The sequence below is a fragment of the Oratosquilla oratoria genome, chromosome 1 (assembly GCF_046742065.1).
Source record: "Oratosquilla oratoria isolate Oo_2021 chromosome 1, ASM4674206v1, whole genome shotgun sequence".
Classification (NCBI taxonomy): Eukaryota; Metazoa; Arthropoda; class Malacostraca; order Stomatopoda; family Squillidae; genus Oratosquilla; species Oratosquilla oratoria.
In genome coordinates this window covers 86,534,037-86,553,826 of record NC_134777.1, presented here as the reverse complement: position 1 = coordinate 86,553,826, position 19,790 = coordinate 86,534,037, and the positions used below count along the sequence as shown (strand labels likewise).

At 40.0% G+C, this 19,790-nt stretch overlaps 1 protein-coding gene across 10 annotated transcripts in view; it reads right to left on the bottom strand.

Annotated features, from left to right (window-relative positions):
- The window catches only part of LOC143019932 (E2F-associated phosphoprotein-like), a 204,844-nt gene that overhangs the window by 84,184 nt on the left and 100,870 nt on the right, over positions 1–19,790 (bottom strand). For 9 of the 10 annotated variants that reach the window (XM_076176313.1, XM_076176357.1, XM_076176261.1 and 6 more), the window contains one exon: positions 8,967–9,049. In XM_076176313.1, the coding sequence (XP_076032428.1) occupies positions 8,967–9,049 (83 nt within the window). The other variant, XM_076175962.1, reaches the window with a different exon arrangement.

Genomic DNA, 19,790 nt, shown 5'->3' with positions numbered 1-19,790 from the left:
ACATATGGATGTGGCGTATATGCATATGTGTATGTGGCGTATATACATATATGTGTGTATGTGGCGTATACACGTGTGTGTGTATGTGGCATATGTATATGTGTGTGTACAACCACTCCTCGTTTAACGACGACAATTGGGACCAGCGCGCCGTCGTTAACCGAATTGGTCGTTAAGCGAAAGTGTATACATATACGTACATGTACTCATGTACTGTATGTACAATGTCCAGAAATACATGTATCTTTATTTTCGTGTATTTTCCCTCTTTTATACAGTACATTAAAGCTTTATTTACTGTTTACTTACGGTGGTTAGGTTCCTGAAATTACCGTATATGACCAAATCCGCGTATGCTGACATTGCATATTGAATACCGGGGTATTTTTTTAGTTTCGACCATGGGCGCAATAGAAAATTAATTATTAATTTTGTAAATTAAAATGTATCAACGTAATATGCAATTTTGTGGGCGGAAATGAAAGTAAAAAATACCTTGCTACAAGAAAATATGCTAATGAACGAAGTCGGTAGCATAGGCTCGGGACGCCATCTTGTCGTCTGCCAATGTCTCTCACGACGACAACAACGAGGAAGAGCCGGATGACATTTAATTTGCAGGTAATGATTTATTAAACACAGGTTAGGTTAGTTTAGTTTAGGTTAGACGAATTTATCATCCTTTCATTTCTTCGACATCGGCATCTATCATAACAAACATGGTGTACCATTCGTCCGACATGACTTTGTTACTTACGAAATCTGTTTTAGCATTTTTTTTATTTCCGCTCACAAAATTGCATATTACGTTGATACATTATAATTTACAAAATTAATAATTAATTTTCTATTGTTATATTGCGCCCATGGTCGAAACTAAAAATTTACCACTACCGGTATACTGTATACTGTACCCCAGGTAGTTTTTGCAGCTTGCAGGATGGTAATGTAGACCTAAGCTTCAGAACACTTTACCTCACAGGTAATATCCACCGTGCAAGTACATTTATAACATCATACAAATTTGCCTCAGCCAACTTAATTATCGTACACGACGTCGTAACTTCGGGAGATTTATGTTAAACGAATATTGGTCTGTCATAAAGCCCATCGTTACTCCGAGTTGTCGTTAACCGAGTAGGTCGTTAAACGAGGAATGGGTGTATGTGGCGTATGTATGTGTGTGTGGCGTGTGTGTGTGTGTGTGTGTGTGTGTGTGCGTGTATGTGTCTGTGTTCACATGTACAAGTAAGCATGTACGTGCGTGTGTCTGTTTTCGTATTTGTGTGTACACACACACGTATTCACAACATACACTGGTTGTCTAACACGTGTCTACGTGTATTTACCTAGTTGTATTTTACGGGAAGGGGAGCTATGCTCGTGGTGTCCAGTCTTCATATCTCATTTTATCTAAACTATTTTTAAATTCATGTATTGTTTTTGCACACACCACTTTCTCATTTAACTTGTTCCAACAGTCTATTACTCTGTGAGGAAAGCTGTTCTTTTTCAGATCTCTTCTATAGCTGTCTTTCTTGATTTTCTTCCTGTGCCCTCTTGTATTTCTATCATCCCATTTTATCAGATTCTCTCTACCAATAATTTCTATGCCTTTCATGATTTTGTAAATAGCTATCAAATCTCCTCTCTTCTTTGCTCTAGTGTCTGTAGTTCAAGTTTTGCTAGTCTCTCTTCATATGATAGTTTTGAGAGTGTTGGTGCCAATTTTGTAATTGCTCTTTGTATTTTTTCAAGTTTTTTTTATACATTTTTTTTTGTACTTGGTGACCACATTGTTGCTGCATATTCCAATCTTGGTCTTATCAGAGTGGTTAGAATTTTCTTCACCATTTCTTCATCCAAGTATGTAAATGCCATTTTGATTGTTCTTATTAAATTATAAGTTTCTCCAAAAATCTTATTTATATGTTTCTCAGGTGACATATTATTCATAACAATGACTCCCAGGTCCTTCTCATTTTCTACTTTTTTTATTCCTTCTTCTCCCAATTTATATGATCCTGTTATTCTGTTTTTGCTTTTTCCAAATTCCATTATACTACACTTTTTAGTGTTGAACTCCATCTCCCACTTCCTACTCCATTCCCATACTTTATTTAGATCACTCTGTAGTGACTCACAATCTTCTTCGGTGTTCATTTTTTTTAATAGTTTTGCATCATCTGCAAAGAAGCTCATATGACTTTCAATTTCTTCATCCATATCATTAATATATATAGCAAACATTATTGGGACCAGAACTGTTCCTTGTGGAACACCGCTTATTACGTCATCCCATTTAGAGTGTTTGTCTCTTATCACTACTCTCATTTTTCTTTCTTGCAAAAAGTCTTCCATCCATTTAAGCAGTTTGCCCTGTATTCCTCCTTCAGTTTCTAATTTCTTAAGCAACTTCTTATGTGGTACTTTGTCAAAAGTTTTTTTTTAGGTCTAGATATGCACAATCAGCCCATCCATCTCTTTCTTGTATTATATCTATTAGCCTTGAATAGAAACATCAAATTGGTGATGCATGATCATCGTTGTCTGAATCCAAATTGCCTTGGATTTAGCACGCTGTTTTTTTCTAAATATTTTACCCATTTACTTTTGATAATTCTTTCACAAATTTTTGCTATTGTACTTGTTAGAGAGACTGGTCTATAGTTGGTAGGGTCTTCTTTATTTCCTCCTTTATATATAGGTACTATTTTTGCTTTTTCCAATCTTCTGGAACTTTTCCTTCTTTCAAGGAACTATTTATTATGCTATGTATTTTGTATGCCAGTTCATTTCTGCATTCTTTCAAAATCCAGTTTGCTATTTCATCTTGTCCATGTGATTTTCTAACATCAAGATTACTCAAGTGTTTCATCATTTCATTCTATGTTACTTCTATTTCTTTCATAGGGGAGACTTTCTCCTTCCATTCGATCTCTTCCGGTTGTATATTCTCCCTTGTAAACTGATTTAAAATGCCTGTTCATAATTTCTGCCATTTCAATTTCCTGTGTATTCAACTCCTCCTTGTCTTAATTTCTCCAAATCTTGTTTGTTTTTAAGTTTGTTGTTTACAAATCTGTAGAATAGTTTTGGTTGATCTTTACATTTTTCTATGACATCTTTTTCATATTTTCTCTTTTCCTCTCTGCACGCTTGTACATATTCATTTCTATAACAAGTATATATTTTCCATTTTTCAGGTCTTTTGTTTTTCTTCAATTTGGTCTAAGCTTTGTCTCTTTTGTCTTTTAACTCCCTACAACTTTAATTGTACCAGCACTTTACATATTCTTTTTTTTGGGACATACTTTTCCACTCCTTTTATATAAATTTTTGTCAAAATATTCCATTTCTCTTCTACTGTTGTATCTTCTTTGTGTATTCTTTCCCAGTTTTCATTTTGAAAGAATTCTCTTATTTCATCAAAATTTGTTTTTTATACATCAATCTTCCTTTTCTATATTGTTCATTTCTTTTCATGCATTTTTCTCATTTAGTTCTATCAATATGTGGTCACTTTTACTTATTGGTGCCTGGTATTCTATCTTTTCCACTATTTCAGGTTCTGATGTGATTATTAGGTCTAGTCTCGATGGTTCTTCTTCATTTCTATACCTAGTGTTCTCTTGAATCCATTGTGTCATTGTGTGGTCAATAATCATCTCAAGTAGAACATTTCCCTACGAGTCTTCTCCACCCTTTACGGTCATCTTTTCCCAGCAGATTTCTTTGCAATTAAAGTCGCCCATCATAACTATTCTTCCTCCATCTTCCATTATCTTGTTTAATGTTATTCTTGTGTCTTCTAACATACTTTTATGTTCACTCTCTTCCCACGAGGCTGTTTTTGGGGGCACGTAGTTTATTACAAACTTTCTGCTCTTCTTATCTCTGTCTTCTACTTCTATCATAATCATCTCTACTCTATTCTTTCCATATGTGACACTCTTCACGCTTATATCCTTCTTAGTCAGGAACATAACTCCACCCACTTGTTTTATCTCTGTTTCTAATCCAATAATTATATGCATTGTGTTCTATGCTGTTGGGTGGTAGTGGACCTTTTAATTTTGTCTCTACAATTCCCATTATGTCCGGTTCTTTTTCCTTCAGATACTCGTTCAGTTCATTCAGTCCTGTTATTAATCCATCTATATTTGTGTAGGACACTCTTAACTTTCTGTTATTTCCATTGTATGCTCTGTTTCTTTTTTGTTTCTCTCTGTTATGGTCCATTTCCTCAATTTCATATTCACTACTGTCCAGTAGAATTCTTCTTTTTCTGACTCCGTTCTGGTCTCGTTTTTTTTTTTAGCTTCTTTCCTTTTCATTTTTTCTTCCTCTCTTTCCTCTTTATTCATTTCCCTTTTTATCCATACCTTTTTATATTGTTCACTTGCTGCTAGCTTCCCTGTTTTTGCTAAGATATTCTCTGCTGTCATTTGTGACCTGAATTTAATCTTAATTGGTCTGGTCTTATCTGTACTATATTTTCAGAGTCTAAACATCTCTTCAATTTGTTTCATTATTTCAGGTTCATCTTCCTGAACTAATTCTAGTAAGCTGCTTACTTTTTCTTTTTCCTCACTGATTCTTGAAGTTCTATCTAGGTTATGTTTCTCTTCCTTTCCCAATATAATTATACATTTCTTTTTATCTGCTAAGTCTCTTACTATATTCTCCTTCTGTCTCACACTTTGATAACTGAGTCTTCAGTTTGTTCTTTCATTTGCTGTTTAATTATATCAGTAAATGCAACTTTACTGTTTTCCTGGATTTTTTTCCAACCCTGTGCTTCTTTTGCTATGGCCTCTTTATTGTCTTTATTATTCCTCTTTAATTCTTCATTCTCCTCTTTTACTTCTTTTAACTGTCTTTTTAATTCTTCTCTACTGTGGCAGGGTCAGAGGAGGGATTGAGGAAGCTGGTGGCAGAGTTTGGGAGAGTATGTGATAGAAGAAAGCTAAAGATAAATGTGGGTAAAAGTAAGGTGATGAGATGTACAAGGGGTGAAAGTGGCAGTAGACTGGAAGTGAACATTAAGGGAGAGCGACTGGAGGAAGTGGATAGTTTTAGATACTTGGGTGCAAATGTAGCAGGAAAAGGTGGAGTGAAGGTGGAGGTAGAATGTAGATTGAGAGAAGCGAGTAAATGCCTTGGTGGTTTAAAGAGTGTAATGAGGAATAGACATTTGGGAATGGATGCGAAGAGGAGACTGTATGAAGGAGTGATTGTGCCAACAGCACTGTATGGGGCAGAAACGTGGAACATAAGAGAAGAAGAGAGAAGGAGTTTGAATGTGTTTGAGATGAGGTGTCTGAGAAGTATGGTGGGGGTTACTAGGCTGGATAGAGTGAGAAATGAGGAGGTGAGGAGGAGAACAGGGGTGAAAAAGGATTTGGGAGATAGGGTTGATGAAAGAATATTAGGATGGTTTGGACACATGGAAAGAATGAGTGAAGAAAGACTAGTAAAAGAGGTATGGAAGGCAGATGTGGAGGGAGTGAACATGAGGGGACGTCCTAGGATGAGGTGGATGGATGGGGTGAAGGGGGCTTTGGGGAAGAGGGGAATGTCTGTTGAGGAAGGAAGGGAGAGGACGGAAGACAGAGGTGAGTGGAGAATGGTTGTATATGATTGATGTTGTGACTGCATGAGGAGAAATGGGCGGGGTAGTATGTGTGAGTAAATTTTGACGCAGCCCGAAGGGATTTCTCCCCGTCCTCGCCTTATATGCAAAGGGGGATGGAGAGGGGGGGTCGCCGATTAAATGAAGCGGCCTTGCTGTGGATGTACTGTGTCTTGCAACACTGCTTCTGACCCAGGGCGGTGGGCAGGGTGCAGGGATGACCCGTCATCCAGGAGGTGCTCAGATGAGAGGAAGGGTGGGAGGGGTGTGGAGGGTATTTAGGGATGAAATGGGTGGGAGTGTTTTTATGCCTTTCCCTTTTTGGCTACCTCCCTTGGAAGGGGGAAAAAGCCTTGGTATATGTATGTATGTATTTCATTAGTTAAATTTTTGTTCGCCTTCTCTAGTTCTTCCAACTTTTCAACTCTCTGCGCAATGTTGGTTACGTTACCGAAGCTGTCTTCCCAATGTTCGATCTTATCAAGTTTCTCCTCTAGTCTTGTCAATTGGGGGAGTGCGTGTCTACACGAGCGTGTATATGTCTGTTTTTGGTCTCCCAAACCACCACTGCCAGTAACAACAAGAACCTCATAAGAGAAATTAAGACATGACAAGCGTAGTCATTATCAGACTTATTAGTTGTGTTCCAAACGAAAGAAACATTACACTTCAACAGGTTAGGGCGGTAAAATTTCACGACAGCACGGCGCAGGTGGTGGAAGCAACAAGCTAAAGCTTGTTGGCTACCCCCCTCCCTCCATCCTGCATCAGTACCCGGAGGTTGACACGTAACCGCAGGTAGCCACCCTGGGCTATCCCCTCGCCCAACACCCTTTTTGAGCAGTTCCCTGTGTACATAATGACCGTGTTATATGAGGATTGACTGTATATGGTAAAATAGAAAGCAGTCACCACAAATGTTTGCGATGTTGCCGCGTGTGTGCGTATGCGTGCCCGACTCGGCGCGAATTTTAAAATGGTTCTCTACATTTGAGATGGTTTTGAAATAAAATCCGCGTATGATTGAATCCGTGTTATTCGCATCCGCGTTACTTGAGGGACTCTATGTACTACAATATTATGAAATTCAACATTTCATATATCATATACATGGAACTAAATCCTTCAATGGATGCTATCATTCACCTAATGGTAACCCAAAAATGCATCTACTCTAACATAAACAAATGTAAAACCAAATACCTACTGACCATTAAAACAATTTAGTATATCTATAAATTGATTCAGTAAATTAATTGCTAAACTCACTGCTACCAAGGTCTGAGATTGCCATAATTTTCCAATAACAAAATCAGGATAAAGTGTCAAATATCATACCGGGTACGGCAGGTATATGAGAACACACCTTATCTGTGAAAAACAGAATATCAGGAAAATATACAATTGGAACAAAGGAGGTAAAGAAGGCAGGATCCAAAAAAGATTTGGGGGTAATTATCACAAACGACTTGTCCTATGATAAACAGATACACAAAATTGTCGGGGAGGCTTACAACTTGCTAAGATCAATAAAAGTGGCATTTGCATACTTGGACGAAGACATGATAAAAAAAATATTGGTTACATTGATAAGGCCTAGACTAGAGTATGCAGCGACATTGTGGTCACCCAGTACCAAAAAGAATATAAAGAAAATAGAAAGAATCCAGAGAGCAGCAACAAAAATGGCACCTGCACTTGCAAACCTATCATACGAGGAGAGATTGGCTAGAGTTACCGACGCTGGAGCAAAGAAGAGAGAGAGGTGACCTACTGACCATCTACAGAATCATGAAAACCACAGAGATACTCGATAGAGAGGACTTACTAAACTGGGACAAGAGAAACACAAGAGGACATGGAAATAAAATAAAATACATAGCTACAGAAGAGAACTGAAGAAAAACAGTTTTCCACATGGAGTAGTGGACACTTGGAACAAACTGGATAATGAAATAGTATGCGCAAAAACCATTCATGAGTTTAAAAGTAAACTAGACACTGCAAGATACAAAGGCGAAACACCACGAGCATAGCCCCCCTTCCCGCAAAATACAACTAGGTAAATACTTAGTATTCTAGATGCCACAGTCAACCATTAATTTTTTTTCTTTATCCAGGCTGAACATGGCGGAACCAAGGATCACTCAGGAAATGAAGAGGTATGCTGTAATCGTCTCCTTGGCTGCAGGGCACGACTCCAAGATCTATGTATTCCTGAATGTCACCAGGTTGTTTGTTTTCAAAGTTCAGAGGGAGCTTGATGCTGCCAGTGGCGATGTGGTAACTGTTTCTCACCGGAAACAACATTGCTGGCACTCGGACAGTATCAGGACACTTGAATTCATCAGTTCTGTCTAAGCTGCCATGGACGCAGACCCTGGGAAGTCCATAGGGGCACTGGGCAGGGAGTTGCACATTGATGAGGCCACCATCCCATATGTGGTTCATGAAGACCTCCATTACAAGTCGTAACTTATTATAGCTCCAATGGCAAACATTCCCAAGACCCACCTCATTACTGTCTGCCAGCTGTTTAGACGTTGTCTAGAAGCTGTTATTGCGAATGATGGTGGTTTCATCAAATGAATACATGCATTGGGTAGGTATTCACCTGTACAGATCAGTAAATGGTACTGAAATGCTCTATCTACAGTGTCATTTTCCTTATTCCACGGACGTTACTTTGTTCTCAAATACCTGCCACACCTGGTATGTTTTCCTCCTTCTGATTACATTATGTTGTTAAGACAGCAACAACTAAGGAGGAAAAACATTACAAAGTATGAAAGGGACTTATCATAATATATTTTTCACATTTGCTATCAACTGGGGTACCACATAGCTGAATCAAATCATCTTGTACCCATGTATTGCGTCTTGCTACATTGCTTCTGACCCGGGCAGCTGGTAGGGGACAAGTATGACCCTTTACCCACAAGGAGTTAAGGTATGAGGGAAACAATGGTGGTGGATGGGAGTGAAACGGCCTCCCTTATAAGGGGGGAAGAAGCCCTTGGTATATAGATAGGTACATTTGACCATGGGAAAATATATTGTCCTTGAATATCTAATACTCAATATAAAAAGGATTAATGTACACCGAGAAGAAATATTCTTAAAATCACTCTAAATACAAATTAGCCATAAGATACAATCAAACAAGTTATCAATGTAAATAATATAAGGTTATAATACTTCAAAACATCATATCTTTCAACAAAATTTGAGGTAAAAAATTAGTACAGCATTATTTTTAGGTCTAAAAAGAAATGAAATAAAACTGTTAAAAAAATCAGGTCACAACTAATAGGTTTTACTTTCAACTCACCTTCACCATCTTCTTCATCTGAATCAAAGTAGACATCATCATAGCACTGTGATTCATCTTTATCATCCATCTTCACCATCTCTCTACATGCAAGAAAACAAAAAGATTTTTTTTTTTTTTTTTTTTTTTTTTTTTTTTTTTTTTTTTTACACATATTTTACCCAATACAGGTAGCTCACATGACTGGACTTAAAAAAACACCCAATCTCATCACAAATAAGGTCTTACTGTCACTCACAGAACAGGACAAAATGTATACTTAAAGATTCTTCTAAATCCTTCTTCCAAAGAAATGGCTAAGACACTACTTTTGGCAGAAAAACAGCAGACAGTGACAAAATATTCATGTAGGGAATGGTTCCAGACAAAGGTACTAGGGGACATATAGGGAAAGAAATAAAGAGATAAGGGGGGAGAAGAAAAGGGGAGAGATAATGTAATAACACCTAAAAGGAAGATTACACAATGTAACACATGTTTTGTTTATTTGTATTTTTTCATGTTTATATATGTATTTCGTGTCACTGAATCCAAATATCACATTAGTTTTGACGTAACATCGATATTTCTTTATTTATTCTTGATTTTATATTTTGTTATATACGCAACCTTTCTCTACAGTAGTTAATTGATTCAATCTACTTTAGCATTCTAAGGATAATTATACAACATCTAGTATTTTTTTCATAATATGAAGTGTATTTCAAGAGCTACAATATTAGTAAGAACAAAATAAACAACACAACTTTGCACTGCAAGTGTTTTGATGACTCTTCTCATGATTAGAAGTGCTTTGACGATCGAGATTTTCTAGAATGCATGCTTTCGTCTTTTCTGACTAGTGACCATATGTAATCATAGCAGTATTCCATCGTCCTTGATATCTTCTTTCCATAGTTGCGATATCCTGATGAAATCTCTCGCCATGCTCCTCACTGACAGCCCCCAAGTTTTCGGGGAAGAAATCTTGGTGAGAATGCAAGAAATGTATCTTCAAGGACATACGACAACCAAGTTTCCTGAAGTTCTCAATAAGCTTTGCCACTATTTGTTTATAATTAGGGTCCTTGTGATTTCCTAGGAATCCACGAACTACATCACGAAATGAACACCAAGCTTCTCTTTCAACTTTCATCATCGCTCTTTCCAGTTTCTCCGACTTCAACATTTTGTTTACCTGGGGTCCAACAAATATACCACCCTTGAGCTTAGCCTCAGATAGCTTGGGAAACATGAGACAAATTTCTTGGAAAGTTTCGCCTCCAAAATCCAAAGCCTTCACAAACTGTTTAATTAACCCTAGCTTGATATGAAGTGGGGGTAATAAAACTTTTTTCGAATCTACTAGAGGCTGTCTGAGAACATTTAACATTCCTGGCTGCAGTTCAACTCTTGGGGGCCAATGAACTTTATTATAATGATCATCATCAGTCCTGCTGTCCCATAAACAAAGAAAACAGGAATACTTTGTGTATCCCCCTTGTAAGCCAGGCAAAAAGGCTAGCATCTTGAAATCACCACAAACATCCCATTTGAATTCAGCATAATTGATTTTTTCAAGAAGCTGTTTGACATTATGATAGTTTTCTTTCTTCTGTACTGAGTGTGCAAGAGGCAAAGATGGGTTTTTATTTCTATTGTGGAGCAATACTGCTTTGAGACTTCGTGTTGAGCTATCTATGAACAGTCGCCATTCTGCAGGATCATGTTCGAGTCCAAGGGCTGTAAACAAACCAGTAACATCCTTACAATAACACATATCATCACTAAAGTCATAGTAAATTTTAAATTCTTCATGTCGTTTCCGGTACAAAGATGTCCTGCAGTCTTCTCCTAGTAGATTCCATTCTTTCATCCTTGATGTAAGAAGCTCAGCTCCTGACTTAGTAAGACCTAAGTCTCTGATTAAGTCATCTAGCTCACTCTGACTTGGAAAATGAGGCTCCGAAGTCGTTCTTGGTGCGAAATCTTCGTCTCCCATTTCATGGCTGCTGCTACCTGCTGACCCTTCAGATGAAATTTCCATTGCATTTTCCATCTGGAAAGAAAGAAATAACTAAATATAGCAACTTCAACAAAGACGAATAGCATTAGTATTCCATATATCTATAGGAAAGTGAATGTATATTAAGTACTTAATACATACATACATATACCAAGGCTTTTTCCCCCTTCCAAGGGAGGTAGCCAAAAAGGGAAAGGCATAAAAACACTCCCACCCATTTCATCCCTAAATACACTCCACACCCCTCCCACCCTTCCTCTCATCTGAGCACCTCCTGGATGACGGGTCATCCCTGCACCCTGCCCACCGCCCTGGGTCAGAAGCAGTGTCGCAAGACACAGTACATCCACAGCAAGGCCGCTTCATTTAATCGGCGACCCCCCCTCTCCGTCCCCCTTTGCATATAAGTCGAGGACGGGGAGAAATCCCTTCGGGCTGCGTCAAAATTAACTCACACATACTACCCCACCCCCCACCCCCCGCCCATTCCTCCTCATGCAGTCACAACATCATCCATATACAACCATTCTCCACTCACCTCTGTCTTCCGTCCTCTCCCTTCCTTCCTCAACAGACATTCCCCTCTTCCCCAAAGCCCCCTTCACCCCATCCATCCACCTCATCCTAGGACGTCCCCTCATGTTCACTCCCTCCACATCTGCCTTCCATACCTCTTTTACTAGTCTTTCTTCACTCATTCTTTCCATGTGTCCAAACCATCCTAATATTCTTTCATCAACCCTATCTCCCAAATCCTTTTTCACCCCTGTTCTCCTCCTCACCTCATTTCTCACTCTATCCAGCCTAGTAACCCCCACCATACTTCTCAGACACCTCATCTCAAACACATTCAAACTCCTTCTCTCTTCTTCTCTTATGTTCCACGTTTCTGCCCCATACAGTGCTGTTGGCACAATCACTCCTTCATACAGTCTCCTCTTCGCATTCATTCCCAAATGTCTATTCCTCATTACACTCTTTAAACCACCAAGGCATTTACTCGCTTCTCTCAATCTACATTCTACCGCCACCTTCACTCCACCTTTTCCTGCTACACTTGCACCCAAGTATCTAAAACTATCCACTTCCTCCAGTCGCTCTCCCTTAATGTTCACTTCCAGTCTACTGCCACTTTCACCCCTTGTACATCTCATCACCTTACTTTTACCCACATTTATCTTTAGCTTTCTTCTATCACATACTCTCCCAAACTCTGCCACCAGCTTCCTCAATCCCTCCTCTGACCCTGCCACAAGCGCAGTGTCGTCAGCAAACAACAGCTGGCTCACCTCCCACTTTTCTCCATTTTCTTTAACCATCTCCAATCCCTGACTCACTACCCTAGCATTCACCTCTCGCACCACCCCATCCATGTATAAGTTGAACAGCCAGGGCGACATAACGCATCCTTGACGAAGTCCCACCTCTACTTCAAACCACTCACTCTCTCCATTTCTAATCCTAACACATGCTCTACTACTCTCATAAAAACTCTTGACAGCTCCCAAAAGCTTTCCTCCTATCCCATAAATCTGCATAACCTCCCACAGTGCCTTTCTGTCTACCCTATCATAAGCCTTTTCCAGATCCATAAAAGCCCAAAAAACATCCTTCCCCTTTCCTATAGCTTTCTCACATATCTGTCTTACCACAAAGATCTGATCTACACAACCTCTACCCGTCCTAAATCCACACTGTTCCTCACCAATTACTCCTTCTGTTCCTCTCCTAATCCTCTCAATTAAGATCCTCCCATAAGCCTTCCCTACTACACTCAACAGGCTAATCCCTCTGAAATTACTACATTTACACTTGTCCCCTTTTCCCTTGTAAAGAGGAACTATACAGGCACTACTCCAGTCCTCCGGTACTCTACCCTCTCTCCAGCAAACATTAAATAACCTCACCAACCAGTCCACCATCACTGAACCTCCCTTTTTCAGACATTCTGCATGACATCCATCCAGACCAGGTGCCTTACCTGCTTTCATCATCTTTACAACTGCCTTCACCTCATCCTTCCTTATTTCTCCTCCATTCTCCTCACTCATCACTCTCATTTTCTTTGCATTTCCCACTGCAGCTATCTTTCCTTCCCTATCCTCCTTCACATTCAGCAACTCCCTAAAATATTCTGCCCATCTTCCCCTCACTGCCATCTCTTCCATTATCAACTCTCCATCTGTACCTTTTACCTTTTCTTCCCTACTTGATTCGCCTCCTCTTCCTCTCTTAATTTCTTTCCTTAACATCTTTTTATTACTTTCAAAATTTTCTGTCATACTCCTACCCCATTTCACATCTGCTCTCCTCTTTGCCTCCTTTACCTTTTGCTTTACTTCTCTTTTCTTTTCTTTGTACGTCTCATATGACTCCCCTGTCCTCTTTTGTAACCAATCTGTGAATGCTCGCTTCTTCTCTTGAAGTTAATTAAAAGTAAAGAGAGTATGATAAAAATAAACTTGCATTTTCTGGTGGTTGTGGTACTGGTAAGCTATCATCATGTGGGACAGGTGCTCTAGATGATGGTATGTCTGGATACTGCAGAGCTTGTCTTCCTTTCACTTTCCTGTACTTCGTCACATCAATCATACAAAAGTAGCAGTCGTCGTGATGGTTCTTCGGCTCTCTCCATATTCTAGGAATGGCAAGAGGCATTGCCCTTCCTGTACCTCTCAGCCATCCTTCTAGAGTAGATTGGCAGCTTCCACATATCACATGAGGTGCCCATGGCTTGTCCTGGTCACCCATGGGCATTCCGAAATAGTCTGTACGCTATCCACACTTTAGCACCTCTCACGATCTTATGTAGTACTTGTTTTTTCCCAATATAATAACCACACACATAGCAAAATGTATCAGGAGAATTTTCACATCCTCTAGTAGCCATCTTAATAGGTAAATAGTTCAGTCATTGATCTGAAAGAGAAAATTAGATAAACATTTAGTAGCAGACCACATAACAATTCCAAAATATACATGGTAACATTGAAATTATATGTATTTCTATAAAGGTCGATGATACAGAAAAAATAATTGCATATTTGAAATCAGCAGGAAAAATGGATTAATAAACTCTAAATAAAATACAATAAACAAAACTTTTGAAAAAAAAATGTTACGTTGTGTTATTATACATGTTAATGAACTGCCATCATTGCAAGATGAAATGAGGTTGATCGATTTCCAGTTTATGTTGTTGCAGCATCTAGGTCATATGGCACCGCTTACATAATTTCTATAAGTAACAAAGATGGTAGGCTGAAATTAACTTTTTTGATCAAATATTTGGTATGGTAAAATTGATTAATTAATCACTAATAATAATAAATAAAAAGTATCTAAAATGTACATACATATACCAAGGCTTTTTCCCCCTTACAAGGGAGGTAGCCAAAAAGGAAAAGGCATAAAATCATTCCCACCCATTCCATCCCTGAATACACTCCACACCCCTCCACCCTCCCTCTTATCTTAGCACCTCCTGGATGACAGGTCATCCCTGCACCTTGTCCACTGCCCTGGGTCAGAAGCAGTGTTGCAAGACACAGCACATCCACAGCAAGGCCGCTTCATTAAATCGGCGACCCCCCTCTCCGTCCTCTCATGCATAAAAGGAGAAGACGGGGAAAAATTCCTTCAGGCTGCGTCAAATTTTGCTCACACATACTACCTCACCCCCCATCCCCCTGCCCATTAAACCTCATGCATCACATCATCCACGAGGAGAGATTGGCTAAACTGGAGCTACCGACACTGGAGGAAAGAAGAGAGAGAGGAGACCTACTGACCATCTACAGAATCATGAAAGGCACAGAGATACTTGATAGAGAAGAATTACTAAACTGGGACAAGAGAAACACAAGAGGACATGGAAGGAAATTAAGAAAACATAGCTATAGAAGAGAACTGAAGAAAAACAGTTTTCCACATAGAGTTTTAGACACTTGGAACAAACTGGATAATGAAATAGTAAGCGCAAAAACCATTCACGAGTTTAAAAGCAAACTAGACACTGAGAGATACAATGGCGGGACAACACGAGCATAGCTCCCCTTCCCGCAAAATACAACTAGGTAAAACTAGGTAAATACACAACCATTCTCCATTCACCCCTGTCTTCTGTCCTCTCCCGTCCTTCCTCAACAGACATTCCCCTCTTCCCCAAAGCCCCCTTCACCCCATCCATCCATCTCATCCTAGGACGTCCCTTCATGTTCACTTCCTCCACATCTGCCTTCCATACTTCTTTTACTAGTCCCTCCCCAGTCATTCCTTCCATGTATCCAAACCATCCCAACACTCTTTCATCAACCCCACCTCCACCCCCGTTCTCCTCCTCACCTCCTCATTTCTCACTCTATCCACCCTAGCAACCCCCACCACACTTCTCAGACACCTCATCTCAAACACATTCAAACTCCTTTTCTCTTCCTCTCTTATGTTCCATGTTTCTGCCCCATACAGTGCTGTTGGCACAATCACTCCTTCATATAGTCTCCTCTTAGCATCCATTCCCAAATGTCTATTTCTCATTACACTTTTTAATCCACCAAGGCATCCACTCGCTTCTCTCAATCCACACTCCACCTTTTCCTGCCACATTTGCACCCAAGTATCTAAAACTATCCACCTCCTCCAATCGCTCTCCCTTAATGCTCACTTCCAGACTACTGCCACCTTCACCCCCTGTACATCTCATCACCCTACTTTTCCCCACATTTATCCTCAGCTCTCTTCTATCACACACTCTCCCAAACTCTGTCACCAACTTCCTCAATCCCTCCTCTGATCCTGCCACAAGCGCAGTGTCGTCCACAAACAACAGCCGGCCCACCTCACACTTTTCTCCTTTTCTTTAATCATCTCCAATCCCTTACCCACCACCCTTGCATTCACCTCTCACACTACCCCATCCATGTATAAGTTGAATAGCCAGGGCAACATAACACATCCTTGACGAAGTCCCACCTTTACCTCGAACCACTCACTCTCTCCCTTTCTAATCCTGACACAAGCTCTACTATTCTCATAAAAACTCTTGACAGCTCCTAGAAGCTTTCCTCCTATCCTGTATATCCGCAAAACCTCCCATAGTGCCCCCCTATCTACCCCATCGTAAGCCCTTTCCAGATCCATAAAAGCTCCAAAAAACATCCTTCCCCTTTCCTATAGCTTTCTCACATATATGTCTTACCACAAAAATCTGATCTACACAACCTCTACCTGTCCTAAATCCACACTGTTCCTCACCAATTACTGCCTCCGTTCCTCTCCTAATCCTCTCAATCAAGATCCTCCCATAAGACTTCCCAACTACACTTAACAAGCTAATCCCTCTGAAACTACTACATTCAATTCACACTTGTCCCCTTTTCCCTTGTAAAGTGGAACTATACAGGCACTCCTCCAGTCCTCCGGCACTCTACCCTCTCTCCAGCAAACATTAAATAACCTCACCAGCCAGTCCACCATCACTATACCTCCTTTTTTTAGACATTCTGCATGGCATCCATCCAGACCAGGTGCCTTACCTGCTTTCATTATCTTAACAACTGCCTTCACTTCATCCTTCCTTACCTCTCCACTTTCCTCACTCACCACGGTCATTTTCTTAGCATTTCCCACTGCAACTATCTTTCCCTCCCTATCCTCCTTCACATTTAGCAACTCCCTAAAATATTCTGCCCATCTTCCCTTTACTGCCTTCTCTTCAATTATCATCTCTCCATCTACACCCCTTACCCTTTCTTCTCCACTTGATTCGCCTCCTCTTCCTCTCTTAACCACTTCACTACGGGACTTAAATCTCGCGGGCAGCAGCCAATGCCAGCCGTACGACGTGTCGTAATAATACTCGCATCATAAAATATAGTCACCGCTTATATTGATCGTTCTCTCTTTCACCCGCGAATTTTGAAAACCACAGAGAATGGGATTCAGGGCACATTTGGGAGAATGTAAAAACACAGGGGCGACTACAATAAATATAATCAAGACGCCGATATGGCAGCATCCCGAATCCACTTGCTCCTCATGACGCCTACGTAGGCGGCACCGTATGGAAGGGGTTAATTTCTTTCCAAACATCTTTTACTACTTTCAAAATTTTGTCATACTCTTACCCCATTTCACATCTGCTCTCCTCTTTCCCTCCTTTACCTTTTGCTTTACTTCTCTTTTCTTTTCTTTGTACCTCTCATATGACTCCCTCGTCCTATTTTGTAACCAATCTAAGAAAGCTCGCCTCCTCTCTTCCACAGCCTTCCCTCTTTCCTCATCCCACCATTCACCACCCTTCCTTCTATTTCCTCCTGCCCTTCTTGTTCCACACACCATCCTTGCACACTTTGTGACTCCCTCCTTGAACCATCCCCATTCCTCCTCCACACCTAGCTCCACTCCATCCTCCACTCCTCCCTCAGCCTCCTCTTGCACTCCTTCTCCTTTTCATTTAAAGAGTTCACTCTAAGCACCTCCCTACATTTTGTCCCTTTCCTCTTTCTCCATCTATCCTCCACTTTCAACTTACCTTCCACCAAAAAATGATCTGATATTCCCCCACCCTCTCCCCTTAGCACATGTACATCCTTAACTCTTCCTATCATAATCCTATTTACCACTACATAATCCATTAACGCTCTATCTACCACCCTTCCATCCACCACCCTCTCCCATGTGTACTTATGCTTGACTTTCTTCCAAAACACTGTATTTGCTATCATCAATTCTCTTTCTAGACACATCTCCACCATCTAAAATGTGATAATGAAAAATAGGGGATGGGGACAGTCAAAAACATAGAATAAAAATGCTCAAGAGTGGAACTAAAATTTTTCTAAAAGGCCAGTGTTCTCTACAAACACAGTTACCTCACATCCCAGGAAAAGGGTCTTCCTTCCACTAAATAGAGAAACTAGGGTTACCAGAGCACTAAGGATTCGAGACATCAACGACTTGATAGAAGAATTTAATTGATTTAAAAATAGACTATAGAACTTTGCACATAGAGATGACAAACTTACATTGAACTAAAGATGAAATAATTAGAGTTGAATGATCTAAAAAGTGAACTAAGTATGATTAATGAGAAAATAAAAGAAAGGAAAACGAGGATAAAAACAAAAATGAATAACTAAATAAAGGAGTCAAAGAACAATTACAAGCAGTGACGAAAAATGGGAGAATCAATCAAAGAGACGGATCTCATTGAAATGAAAAATCAGTGGAAACAGGAATGTGAAAATAAAAATCTCTTTCAAAGACAGTACAACAGCAGGTAGAAGAGAATGCAAAGGAAACAGTGATACATACACCAAAGTTTTTTTTTTCCCCCTTACATGGGAAGTATCCAAAAGACAAGGCATAGAAACCACTCCCACCCATTCCATCGCCTGTATACTCCACTCCCCTCTACCCTCTTCCCTTCCTCTTATCTTGGCACCTCCTAGATGATAGGTCATCCCTGCATCTTGTCCACTGCCCTGGGTCAGAAACAGTGTCACAAGACACAGCACACCCACAGCAAGGCTGCTTCATTAATTCAGCGACCCCCACTCTCTGTCCCCTTATGCAGAAAAGGAGATGGGGAGAAATCCCTTTGGGCTGCATCAATTTATTTCTTATACATTACATACTCCTTCACCCCCCATTCCCCACCTACTCCCCCTCATGCATCAGAGTATCATCCATACACAACCATTCTCCATTCACCCCTATCTTCTGTCCTCTCCCGTCCTTCCTCAACAGACATTCCCCTCTTTCCCAATGCCCCTTTGACCCCATCCATCCATTTCATTCTAGGCCACCCCCTCATGTTCACTCCTTCCACCTCTGCCTTCCAACCTCTTTTACTAATCTTTCTTCACTCATTCTTTCCATGTGTCTGACCCATCCTAATACTCTTTCATCAACTCTACCTCCCAACTCCATTTCCACCCCTGTTCTCCTCCTCACCTCCTCATTTCTCATTCTATCCAGCATAGTAACCCCTATCATACTTCTCAGGCATTTCATCTCAAACACATTCAAACTCCTCTCTTATGCTCCATGTTTCTGCCCCATACAGTGCTGTCAGCACAATCACTCCTTCATATACAGAAGAACAAGAAATGGCAGAAGTTATGAGCAACCACTTCAAATCGGTATTCACAATTGAGAACACACCTAACTGTGAGTGAATAGAGACAGAAATCCCCCCCCAATGAAGGAAATAACTGTAACAAAGAAGGAAATCAGCAACCAAATGAAAAACCTTGATGTCAGAAAATTGCATGGTCCGGATGGAATTGCAAATTGGATACTGAAAGAATGCGTAGAATAATTAACAGATAAAATACACACTATAATCAAATGCTCGCTCAAAGAAGGAAAGGTACCACAAGACTGGAAAAATGCAAACATTGTACCAATATATAAAGGAGGAAACAAAGAAAATCCAACTAACTACAGACCAGTCTCCCTAACAAGCACAGTAGCTAAATTATGTGAAAAAGTGATCAAAAGTAGATGGGTTAAACACCTGGAAGAAAAATCTATACTGAACCCAAACCAATTTGGATTTAGACAAGGAAGATTATGTACAACAAACCTGATCTACTTCTACTTAAGACTAATAGATATAATACAAGATAGGGATAGATGGGCAGACTGTGCCTATCTAGACCTACAGAAGGCATTCATCAAAGTACCACATAGGAAAATAATAAGAAAATTAGAATCAATACGTGGCATCGCAGGTAAGTTATTGGAATGGATGGAAGACTTCCTGACTGGGAGAAAAATGAGGTGTAGTACCGTATTTTTCGGACTATAGCCCG